This window comes from Erpetoichthys calabaricus, chromosome 6 (assembly GCF_900747795.2).
Source record: "Erpetoichthys calabaricus chromosome 6, fErpCal1.3, whole genome shotgun sequence".
NCBI lineage: Eukaryota > Metazoa > Chordata > Cladistia > Polypteriformes > Polypteridae > Erpetoichthys > Erpetoichthys calabaricus.
The window spans coordinates 173412774-173426405 of record NC_041399.2 but is presented as its reverse complement, the minus strand read 5'-3'; the positions used below and the strand labels follow the sequence as shown (position 1 = coordinate 173426405).

At 36.9% G+C, this 13632-nt stretch overlaps 1 protein-coding gene across 6 annotated transcripts in view; it reads right to left on the bottom strand.

Moving 5' to 3' along the window:
- Positions 1-13632, bottom strand: part of pard3aa (par-3 family cell polarity regulator alpha, a) — a 971084-nt gene that overhangs the window by 160016 nt on the left and 797436 nt on the right. For all 6 annotated transcript variants that reach the window (XM_028804116.2, XM_028804120.2, XM_051929054.1 and 3 more), the window contains one exon: positions 8009-8272. In XM_028804116.2, coding sequence (XP_028659949.1) covers positions 8009-8272 — 264 coding nt within the window. The remainder of the gene's footprint in view (positions 1-8008; positions 8273-13632) is intronic.

Here is a 13632-nt window from a genome sequence, read left to right as displayed (position 1 = left end):
TATTGGAATAGGCTCCAGACCTTCAAAACTCAGAAATGGGTTCAGGATTCAGAAATAATATGATGCTATGTGTTATTTACATTGGTAAGTCCTTTACAGCTATTGGCAAAGGACCTCTAAATTCAAAGTAATTATTTGTTTTGAATCTGACAACTCACATGTCACCTACTGAAAGTTAAATGTGAATATGAATGGGCAATCTCCAGAATCCTACACAAATGCCGCTATAAGGTAGAACAAGAACAAAAGAACATAACACACATGTCAAAGTACCAGTGTTCTTTTTGCCAAGGTTTTGTTTTTGTATTAATTTACCACACTTAAAACTTCCACATGTATAACCAGTGCAAACGTGACCATATTCTTAAGTCCCAGAATGAAATACTGTACAAGAATTTTCTCTTGATGTAATCTATTATGGGTCACAAAATTATTCACTGGGCAAGTTTGAGTATGGATCTTGTTAAATAAATGTTAAAAGAAGATTTATTCATCTGTCATGTGATTGCTCGTGAACTGCTGGGACTAGAACCTTCATCTTGGTCTTAACTGAAAGCGTATAATCCAAAATGATCTGGAAATGCAAAAACCTTTAGTTAGCAGGAACCTGGTGGCCAGAAAAGGTTATTGTAATTACAGCAAGGTCTCTGCAAGCCCATGGCAGAAAGAAAAGGAGCAGCAACAACATCTGCTGAGTGTCAAGCAAATCACAGCAAGTGATGAAAAATGACAATACGAAAACAAGAAGTAATCCTGAATATAGCCTAATATGCCACTATTTGTGAATATAAAGTGGGCTTACACTTACGTATTTTCAATGATTTTTCATAAGTCCATTGGTAATTATTTTGTAACCAAGTTGAAATTCTTACTTCACCTAAGAAGTCTGACCATGGGAGTTGAAAGGACATTTTTTCAGTAATTCAGGCATCTATCTGATTCTGATATTCTTCCACGTCAAATGATCAGCAATTTCCTTTGTAGGGTGGCAGAATGAATGTCAGAAATAGCTTGCTTGACTCAGAAGCAATCATCAATCATGAAATACCTCTAAAACAAGCCTTTATGGTATGTATTTTATATATCTTATATTGCTTTATTCAGGTGACAACAAAACCATTAAACCAACTTTCTTTATTTTGTTCAAGCCAAAAGAAGATTGCTTGAAGATGTCTGGGAAATATGTAAGAAGTTGTTTTCTCATGTTCACTTCTCCAATGTATATTTTGACCCATACTGTGATGCACAGTGTTTCGAGTCATAGTTGGGGTTCATTGTCTTTTTATTTTTTAATCATTGATTGGGTGCAAAGAAATGAACAAAAAACTTTGCAGAGCATCTGAGTAGCTCACAAACACACCGCCTTATAGGCATGTAACACAAAGGCCATAATACAGAACGAAAAACAACAAAAACGCATGGCGACAATAAAGTAGATTTGCCAAAGTTACATTAGCAATGTGTTCACTATCACGCTGTATGTTTTAATGTTGTAAACAAAAGAATGTGTTTTCAAAATAGAAAAGTTCAGCTTGCTATATAAGCCAATAGAAATAATAAAAACATTCTAACTTCTGAAATAACTGAAAGAAGTAACAATTTAAAAACACCTTCACATTAGTTTCTATTTGCATTTTATTTTTGGACCATTAGGCCGTGTGTTTCACTAGTAATGGAAAAAACACCATACGCAGATTCGTGATTACACACATTTGATCAGCACTATATATGCATGTTGAATGATCTCCTTTAAACAAGCATGCCATACTTACAAAATTCTGACTGTGTTCACCTTTTTGTTCACAATTTTTGAAAACAGGCTGCCTAGAAGGTCACGTAATGATGCCGTCCATAGTCCAGAGGATTTTTATTATTGCATAAATGCAAACTTTGGTGGTTCCTAAAGTGCTCACCTTCCTCAGATTTCTCTGCCCCTCCTCTGACAGGTCATGTAGGAGTCTTGTGCTTTAAAGCCGAGTCTCACCTTTGACCCTGCAATGGTTAAGACAGATGTGTGTACTGCCCTTCCAAAAGGCAGTGTTCTCCTGACCTTTTTCCGTGCAACAAGCGAAAAGATTTTAATATTTTTCCGTTTTCTTGGAGGACCGAAAAGAAAATGTTTGAAGTTCTTAGTGTTTGAGAAAGTGATAACTAGGAAGTTGGCTTCCTCCTCTCAGTCAAAGGTCAGGAAGTGGAAAAGTGTCTGTTCAAAAAAAAATTATAAAAACAAATCATTTTTCATTCAATCTTTGATGCCTTCTTTGTCAGAGGAAAGTCAGTTTATTTTTTATTGTTAGTGACGGTTTGTTCTTTTCAAAGAATTAGCTTTCCAACTATGAATCCATTTTTGAAACCACTAAATCCAAAGGAAAGGAGTTTATTTTTTTCCTGACATGACAGATTGCAGCATATTCAAAATATAATAAAATAACATTCTCAAACCCACATAAGTCAATTCAGAGTCGAGGCAAGAGCCTATCCTGGTAGCTTTCATTTCAGAAACCAGTCTTGAACTGCGCCCTAGTCCACTGCGGGGCACACTCTGCTCACCAATCTCCCCAAAGGGCTAATCCAGAAATCCATCCATCCATTTTCCAACCCGCTGAATCCGAACACAGGGTCACGGGGGTCTGCTGGAGCCAATCCCAGCCAACACAGGGCACAAGGCAGGAACCAATCCCGGGCAGGGTGCCAACCCACCGCAGGACACACACAAACACACCCACACACCAAGCACACACTAGGGCCAATTTACAATCGCCAATCCACCTAACCTGCATGTCTTTGGACTGTGGGAGGAAACCGGAGCGCCCGGAGGAAACCCACACAGACACGGGGAGAACATGCAAACTCCACGCAGGGAGGACTCGGGAAGCGAACCCGGGTCTCCTAACTGCGAGGCAGCAGCGCTACCACTGCGCCACCGTGCCGCCCGTTAAACATAATTCAAATACAAAACATAAGTACAAGCTGCTGTTACATGTACAGATTAAAGTGAAATTCTGAATAACATGGAGCATGTCGCCACATACCGGCACCATGACCAGCAAGTACTACTAACCAAACAAAGACTTTATTTTGAAATCTCTGGATTCTTCCTTTACCAAATTCAACCGAAATAAATACCAAGAGAAAAGCAGGTTGTGTCCTTCAGCAGTAGGCTATTTTACTGTACGTATACATACAAATTTGAAGCAGTCAGTGAGCATTTTAAATAGTGCAACTTGACCACTATCACCACATGACAAATGGTATTTCCATTCAATATTCGCTTTGTCCTTGATAGAGTATGACAAATGTGTTATTTCAGTGACATACAGGTGGCCTACAGCTATTATACTGTTATGCATTTGCTCAGACTTCTCATAAGAAAGACAAAAAAATTGTATTTTACAAACACACACACGTATATGTGTGTGTGTGTGTGTGTGTTTAAACTGCATTGCAAAGGAGGTAAGCAAAAATCATTAATAGTCATAGCCTTCATAATACTTTAAGAAACAAATCTGCCTTTACTGACTTTAAAGCTTCACAAATTGTTGTGATTCAAACCTGAAAAATGGCATCCTGCTCCATTTCTAGAGGCCAATTGCTTCTTCCTCACAAACAGGTAAGAATAATTGTCTATAATAACAAACAGTAGTCCTGCCGCCTCTCGTATCGTGATTTCACATTAACTTGAATGTGCTGGCCACGTGCTTGAAAATTTACAAAGTTCATTTATTTTGAATCGTGGATCCAGTGGCTGTCGATGCAGGGCTACGGGTGAAAGCCTTGTTGCCTTGGATACCAACCCAAATACAAAACTATTTACATTCTGGGGACGCTTTCTCAGCAGTGTGTTGTTTTAAAAGGAGGGGAGTGTTCTCCTTTATCAGCGTTCAATTTTTGATCTCAACATTAACAAAATGATCAATCTTGTTGATGATGGGGACAAACAAAAGAATGTGAACAATACACCTCACGCATTATGGTGCACATTATAGCACAAAAACAATCTTTTTACTACATTACCTCTTTAATCATGTTTTAGATTAGGACAACGAGTCACTAGAAGAACCACCCATGCACCCATTCTCATCCCTATTGATCACAATTAACAAGAAAAGATAGATCAATCGATTCTTAATCTTCAGGGATCATAAACAGACACTCTACTAGCTCAACTCCGTAACTAGGATTTATTACAGTGCGTTTAAATGGAAAAATTAATTAAAATCAAAGTAAACTTTTTTTTAATCTTTTATTTTTTTAGTGCAAAGCAAGAAAAAAAATCTTCAAAGATCTGAAAATATTCAATTCTAAAGAAGCAGGAATCAATCAAATGTTGGGGGAAGAAAGGTATCAGGCAGTTATGATACTTTTGTTTTATGCTTTGGATAATTCCTGCCTTCATTTTAACTTGCTTACATTATGGGAGTATGGCATGGTGATACAGTGATAAGCAAGGCTGCCACACAGGCCTAGAATCTTGGGGTTAAATCCTGGCCTGGTCACTGTCTGTATGAAGGTTGCATTTTATCCTTATGTCTGTGTTAGCTTCTCTCTCACACTTCAAAGCCATGGGTGTGTGCATCAGTGTGTCCTGTGATGTATGGGATGCATGGAATGGCATCTTTCTTAATGGAGCTGAATTTTAAATCTCACACTGATTTGTTAATAGATGCATAGGATGCCATGTAGGAAATTCAAGTTTTATTTATTGATGCACAAAAGTAAATGGCACGATGGTGCCTTTACTAGTCCTTCCTCACTTTTCCTTAGGAACTATGGTTTTGCTCTCACATCCCCAAAGTCATGCACGTTAGGTTAACTAGTTGTTCTAAATTGGCCCTGGGTTGTGGCTGTAAGCATGCCCAGTTAGGCCAATATCTAAACATTTTTTATTTAAGAAAAAGAAGAAAAAAAAACAGTGCTCACATAAGAAGTAGCATCGGGGGCTCCAGTATGAGCAGTTCCAATAATTTAATAAATAAATAAATTACAATAAGCAGAAGATGAGTGCGGAGACTCTCGTAGCAGCATCATAAACGTGTCTGCACATGAAACTGCATCCTTACCGCCAAATGAAGACCACAGATATGGCAATCCCTAGCTTCACCAAGGCAGAAAATATTTTTACAGATGACAGGCTGTCATGAAAGTGAAAATCAAACAAGTGGCTAATACACAGTCAAGTACCACCAGGTGTCGTTTCATTGCAACAAACACTGAACCAAAATAATCAGGAAATTTCACAGTAGTGTGAAAAACAATATTGACAATATTTCCAAAAACGTTTATGAAATTTCAGAGCTTTTATGACATACCCAGCTGCCAATCAACACTGCATTAAAAAGACATTAGAACGACACAATACCACCACGAGGAAGATGTAAGAAAGATGCAACACAGAGTCTACAATGGCATCATGTAAACACACTGCATGACTGACCAGAATCAATGTAATCATTTTAACCGATGGCACATATGAAACAAAAACTTGTGTGCTTGAAGGGCTTGATTTACAAGGCTTAGTTACAATAAATGGAAAAAGGAGATAAAAGAAAAAATACATACAAATATATGTCTATATACACACATATAACTAAATACTGTTTTGTTAAATCTGATTATTAAAACTTGAATATTAAAGAATAAATCGTAAAATAGGTTGACATTAAACTGGTCACCCAGCCCCTTAGCTAATCTAAAATGTATCTGCCATTGTTTTTTCATAAACAGGATGAATATTTCAAATCCTGCTGTATTTTGTAGAATCTATGTAGCTGGATCTGGCGACTTTATTCCCTTTTCTCCCTTCTTGATGATGTTACAGTGACATACTAAATGATTATTAGGCCTCTTATGTGCAGAATGCATTGTACACAAGCAAATCCATACACAATGGGTCTTTTGGAGATAGCATGCATTTAAAAAGAAGCCCCATGTGAAATTTATATGATTCCTCCATATGCTGATAGTAAACAAAAGTAACCAAAAAAAGTACATATTACAATGTGACGGTTAAAACACTTAAAATTCAAATATTCAATTTTTGATATACAGTAAAAAACACAGCATTCACTCTCTAATCAGAACAGCTTTGTTGGGACTTTGATATTACTTTCAGAAAGGAATCTGATCATGTGTCAGAGCTATAAGCACTTTTGACCTGTGCTAGGAATGTGTTGCATTGTGGAACTTGCTCAGCTGGTATTTTGATGTGTTGTTTGGCATATGCTTTCTCGGAAAAGTGCATTACATCATCAATATTTTTCGTAATACAAGGAAATTAATGCCAAAGCAATTTAATACGATACTGTAGCTGGGCTTTCTTCAAAGGATATCTGCTTTGGCGTTTCTCAACATTATGACATCATTAACCCTAGAATTACCAAAGCCTACGAAAAAACACGTAATCCCGGCCCACCTTAAATCCCTTCACACCTTTCCGTCAGCGTCTTTTGTGTTGTAAATGTGTCGATCAGCAAAAGCAGCAAGCAGCCTGATATCCCGTTCCCCCCCACCACTGCAGAAAGTTCCCTCAGCTCAAGTCTATTTACCTGCGTACGAGTTGCCTGGAGCTGTATAGGGTAAATAATATATCGTTATTTGGAATACATGCATTTCATTTGTGTTCCGTGTCTACAACAATCTATGTAAACACATAGTTAAAACAGAAACATTTTTCATGTTCTAGTAATAATTGACAAAATGTAGACATGAAGTGTATGAATGTGTGAAGCCTTAAGTCCAAATATCAAATAAACACTTTCACAAAAGGTACAAGTATACCAAAATAAGTGTGCTTTTATTCAAGAATATAACTGCAGAAAAATAACTTGCATTAGGGTGAGACATTGACACGCCCTTAATATGACCACTTTGGTGGTGCAGTGGTAAGATCTGCTGACTTGTAATCAAGACGTTCGTGGTTCGATCCCAGACTCCTCCATTTTGAGAAGTGAGCTACTCTTATTCTTACTATTATAAAATAAAAACATACATTTGATTTGAGTCTGTAACAGCCGGTGTAAATTTATGGTACTTGTAAAGGTTAGCGTTCATGCCCGCCCCGATCTGATACCACTGTTTTCAAACAAAGACGTGCTATAACAGAGGTAAACTCAGATGAAGTCCTCCCTGCAAGAAACGTCCACTCACACAAAAGAACAACGCAGCTGCACCAGGCGCACAGGCGAAAGATGGCTCCGTTTGGATGCAGCAAGAGGTCGGGCATCTTCCTGCCAGTCCATCTGCCCCACACATGTCCTTCAATGAAACAGCAAGGCTTACAGAGCTCGCCAAGATATCATGCAAAGTCCTCTTTGTGATTATGTTTTGTGATGGTCTTCATATAAAAACATTTATATGTTACTTACAGTATATAAAAGCCAGATCGAATGGTATTTACCTTGATTAATTTATTATCTTCCTATAGCACAAAGTCACAAGTAGACTGCAGAGCTTCCTCTATTTGATCGACATGGGCATGCTTGCAAAGTACATGTGTACTGAAATGACTTTAGCAACATGTGGCCTTGTAGATGAACACCTCTAAATCAATATTTGTTCAAACTACTTTTACAAAATGTAATTTTTCATAAAGACTCATGAGGTAATGCATTTGTAACTATCTATCGTGGTTTTGCAGTGATTGTTTAAATTTTGATCTTTGCTGTAAAGCAAAATCTTTACCTAAAAATGATTATTATTACTTTTTATTTCTCCTGGAAAGTCACAGTATTCCCACAGCAGCTCAGTTACAACAGCCACACTCAAAGACAGGAGAAGCTACTCACCACCTCGAATTATGCAATGTGTTTGCAACTAAACAGGGATTTACACTTTGCAGAACAGTCTTGTATCTTTATTTTCCCCTGAGAGGAAGTTGCTTTTAAAGTTATTTTCTTAATGAGCAAGCCTCTGAGAGAAAGTGTCTCAATAATCAAAAAATAAAATTTTGTGTTCAAAAGGAAAAAAAAAAAAATCTCATCCATACAAGGCCATAGATACATTTTCCTACCTGTCAGTAGAAGTAGGACGCCCATTTCGAGGTTTGTTTACTTGTGCATACACGGCTTCCACTGGTTGGTTGTCTTCTTGGGTGCTCGGCATCCGACTATGTACAGACATGCTTTGGCCGCTGTCCAGCGAGGATTCAAAGGACCCAATGCCAGCATATGTTGGGTCATCATCAGACCCAAAGGTTCTATTGATGTCCTGGATTTCGGCATAATCTCGCTCCCGGGCTTGTCTCTCTCGGATTTCTCTTGTTTTTGCTTGGATCCTATGAACAAGGGAAAAAAAAAAAGATGATGAGAGATATTTAATAGAATATTTAGAACAAAAGAAAACATTATTAGTGACATTTAATTTAGATTATATCAGCAACTTCAACTGATTCACCAAAAAATTCACATTTGACATTTTTTCCATTTTAGAGGTTTCTGTGCTGTAAAGACATTATCCAATTTGACAAGGACATTAATTGGTTATAAAAGAACAAAAGTGATTAAATTAAATGTATCATGTTTGCTAACTTTCTTAATTTATACTTGACTCAATACATACTAGAGCCAGTACAATATCTGTTTAAGGCTAAAATGATTATGATGCTCCTTTTTGTACTGTAAAATCTTACAGAAGATTCTATTCTCTCTTATTTGCTTTAATTACCAATGAATAAAGAAAGCTTACACCAGAATTATAGTATCTAATTTTTCTTATCAGTTTTTAGTTTTGTGCACACCGGATTACAAGACATTCCATTTCTTCTCCGATTTTGTGACCATGTACAGTATAGCAGAAAGAAACACTAGCTCTACTTCAGATAGAGTTCCCATACCCTACGCTTCTCAAGTCTGCATTTTTTTGCTCAAGGCCAAGTGCTAAATAAGCCAAATCAGTTATTTATTACAAATAGTCTCTCCGTAAATGGATTACATTATGTCTAAGATATTCAGCATAAACTTGGAAAAAAATTATTCTACATTTATCCCTTCAATATTTTAGACAAAGGGATCATAAGAACCAATCCCACTTGGATAGCAAACATGTAATCTTCCTTTTAAACTGACACTAGGATTATACAAACATGACTGAAATTCAGCTGTTTGATTATTAGCAAAAAAAAAAAAAAAAAAAAAAAAGATAAACATGGTTGCAAAAAAGGTATGTGTAATATTATCCACAATTTCTATTTAATAATAAAGAAGGAACACTGCACAGAGAATGACACATCCTATATCTTAAATTATCTGCCTCTAGCTGCCAGGTTAAACTCTTGGATAATGACCTGCACCTTCTGCAGAGTAGACCTGATTGGCATATAAGCAAAACAATGGGTTGTTTGGCTTAATAATAAACAGCCCAGTAACATTTATGAATAGTTTTTATTTAATTTTATTTTTTAAAACAGCCTTTATACTGTTTATGCTATGCCTACACTGTGCTTCACAGCTGAGTGTATTGTTTAACCTGTAATTTTAAACACTGAAGGTGTGATGCATCATGTGGTGTTATTCAATTTCTGTATGCTTGTGGGGAAGAAGCATAATCTCTGGAGACATCCAAACTCAAAATAGAAGTTATGTCCACCCACTCCCACTACTGTTTCTTTAGTACTCAGCATTTCTAACAAGATGGTCATTGAGGTTTTAAAGTAGTTTTCATTAAAAAAATTTCCTTTTCAAGACTAATATTTAACTCAGGAAAGAAAGCAGATACTTTAGAATAAAAATATTATGCTCTCTTTGGGAATTCTACTGAAGACATAAGGGTGGCGTCCTGTTGCTTGACCCTGCCCGGCAGAGCACCACTTTTAGTAGATCCAGATGGGCTTATTTGCAAGGAGACACCTGATTTTACTTTCAGCGTGACCCTAAAGGCCATACACTGTCTACATGATGGGAACATTTTCCTTTATTTAACACTTGCTGTTTTGTTTTAGCAAATCATTGTATATCAGTTTACATGATTCTTCAATCCACAGGCCAGGGCAACATTGTTAAAACGCAGCAAGATACATGGCAATTTGCTGCCTGGAGAAATGGAATAACTTATAATGAATCACTGACACTGTATTGTCATTTATAATAAAATAAATCACAAACCAAAAACAATAGAAACAAAGTTCTCTTCAATTGTTGTTGTGGATTTGGGAATAGCTTTAAACTAACCCGTCATCAAATTTTAAAACAATACAAACAAAAATATAAGCTTTATGGACTGAAGGCTGTAATCTTTTCATAATATGCAAAATACAGTCTGTTAAAATAGTAAAGATTAACATTTTAATACTAAAAGACAGAAATTGGGGCATGTCTTTCATGTATGTGTTCAGAAAGAAATATGTTAAAAACCTACAATCAAAATTATTTTATACAAAAAACATTAAAAGGGTATTTATTTTAAATAAATCCTGAATTAGAGCCCTGTTTAGGATAGGTTATCATCTTGTTTTGAGTGCAGCTGGGACAGGCCATAGCCTCTCTATGAACTTCTACTGGTTTAAGCTGTCTGATATTTTACATAAGCGTTCTTCAGATTTCAATTAATGTCATTTTTTTAAGGCATACCAAAGGATTTTAAACACCAGATGGCTAAGCAACCAAATGCTTATTATCACAACAGGACATGGGAAGAATTGTATTAGTTGTCACTGCTGTTGACCCACTGCTCCCAGGCCAGTCACTTTCTGTCTGAAGTGTCTGTGTGTTCATACTGGGTTTGTTCCACATTCCAAGCACGTGCAATATTAGGTTAACATGGCCCAATATATATAATATATATATACTGTATATATTAGCTGTACCCCGTGGCTGCTCCCACATAGTAATGAAACAGGACAAACTTTAAAAATCAATAGACGCTGGCACTATATCTGATCATGTTCAGGTCTGACGGGAGAGCGTTCCCCGCATGGGGAGTAAAGCACATGGCCGTGATATCTCTGGCAATCAGCAGCTACCCTCTAAAACACATGGAGCTCTGATCTCTCTCTCAAAAACGTCAAACGTTACTACTTAAAAATCTGTAGATGATAATGTCTGTTGAACAAACTGGTATCGCTAGCTAAGTGGAGGCAAGGTGCACTCCAACACGTGGCGAGACGTAGAGCAACTCGAACAGAGGCTGGCGAGTGAATGAGGAAGGCCCCGGCCCCCTGCTCTCGGCCCACAGCCACTCTCTTGGATTTGCATAAATAAATCGGTACCGCAAGCGAACTATGATACTTAGCGCGATGAGAGAAGTCGCAAAATCAATTGGAAAGTTCAAGCAAATTATAGAAAACAACCAGATCTAAATCCGTTAAGTAATTCTCTTGTGAAAAGCGGACAGATATACAGACAGAACCACAAAATTTTTAAAACCGATTCTTAACAAGCATCTATTGGCCAAGGGTAATCTACATTCCAAATTTCAAGTCCCAAGTCCTCATGGTTCAGGAGATTTACTGATGAGTGAATCAGTGGTATTTGGCTTATATATATATATATATATATATATACTGCGGTGGGTTGACGCCCTGTCCAGGGTTTGTTTCCTGCCTCGTGCCCTGTGTTGGCTGGGATTGGCTCAAGCAGACCCCCATGACCCTGTAGTTAGGATATAGCGGGTAGGATAATGGATGGATGGATGGAGATATATATATATATATATATATATATATATATATATATATACACACACACACACACACACACACAAAAACACACACAGTTGTGTGTGTGTGTGTGTGTGTATATATATATATATATATATACAGTGATCCCTCGCTATATCGCGCTTCGCCTTTCGCGGCTTCACTCCATCGCGGATTTTATAAGTAAGCATATTTAAATATATATCGCGGATTTTTCGCTGCTTCGCGGGTTTCTGCGGACAATGGGTCTTTTAATTTGTGGTACATGCTTCCTCAGTTGGTTTGCCCAGTTGATTTCATACAAGGGACGCTATTGGCAGATGGCTGAGAAGCTACCCAACTTACTTTCTCTCTCTCTCTCTCTCTCTCTTGCGCTGACGTAGGGGGGTGTGAGCAGGGGGGGCTGTGTGCAGCTGCTTCCTGAAGGACATGCTGCACGTTGCTTCGCATACTTAAAAGCTCAAAGGGCACGTATTGATTTTTGACTTTATTTGTTTTTCTGTGGCTCTCTCTCTCTTCCTGCTCCTGATAGAGGGGGTGTGAGCTGCCGCCTTCAACAGCTTTGTACCGGCGGTGCTTCGCATACTTAAAAGCCAAAAAGCCCTATTGATTTTTTTTTTGACTGCTTGCTTTGCACTCCTTTGAAAAGGAAGATATGTTTGCATTCTTTTAATTGTGAGACAGAACTGTCATCTCTGTCTTGTCATGGAGCACAGTTTAAACTTTTGAAAAAGAGACAAATGTTTGTTTGCAGTGTTTGAATAACGTTCCTGTCTCTCTACAACCTCCTGTGTTTCTGCGCAAATCTGTGACCCAAGCATGACATTCTAAAAATAACCATATAAACATATGGTTTCTACTTCGCGGATTTTCCTATTTCGCGGGTGGCTCTGGAACGCAACCCCCGCGATGGAGGAGGGATTACTGTATATATATATATATATATATATATATATATATATATATATATATATATATACATATATATATATATACATACATAGAATTATATATTTAATATGATGATACTTTATATGACATTGTCCTGATTCAGTATGCAAAGCATAAAAATACATTTAAGATACATATTTAAAATACGACATCACTTTACAAAATCACATGTAATTGAGAATTATGCAATGTGTTCTTGGATAATAATTCAGTTCATGAATCAAAAAAGTAATCACATGACTCATTCACAAATGAAATGAACAAGAATCATGTGACTCATTCTCAGGTAATGATTCAGATGAAACTGTGCAATCAATGAATCATAAAACCTGTGTGCTAAAGTTTAGTTGAAAGCAAATAATTGCTAGAAATTAGAATAATAGTTTTATAAGGTTCAGTTTTGTGTGACTAATTTGTTGTGCAGACTAAAACTGTATTAGTTTAATAACTATGTCTCTATATTCTGTTTAAAACAATTCCAATAATGAATTATATAAAACAAACTATAGATTCTAATATAAAAAAAGTGTTACTACTGTACTGTAATTATATGATGAACAAAAGCATAATCAGTGACAGAGTTCTTGTTAGCCAATGACTAGTTAATTCTAACTAGAAAGAATCACGAATCAGACGGGAAGCACTTTCATATTCACTTTAAACATCTAAACGAAAGAGTATGGCAACATCAGGCATGTGCTTTAGCATGCCTGGGAAACACCAACAAATCGATTTCTTCATGCTCACAAATTGATTCCCATAAATTAACTGAAAAGAGTTGTTAAAAAAGAATGAATCGTTTGCAAACTGCCAATCATTAGTGAGTGGGTGATATTTGTCTGAGACTTCCCTGCAACTGAGTAGCATCCTATCAAGTGCTGTCTGTCTGTGCTTGACACTCACACACTGTAAGAGGTGTTGACTTCTCATGGTTTTATGATTGAAAAACCAGGTTTACAAAATAAATGAAAGCAAAGAAAGCAAGAAAAAAAAAATTCATAGTCTTGGTCTTTTATGGTTGCAGTTTTAAAGTATTCAGAATATAATATGAA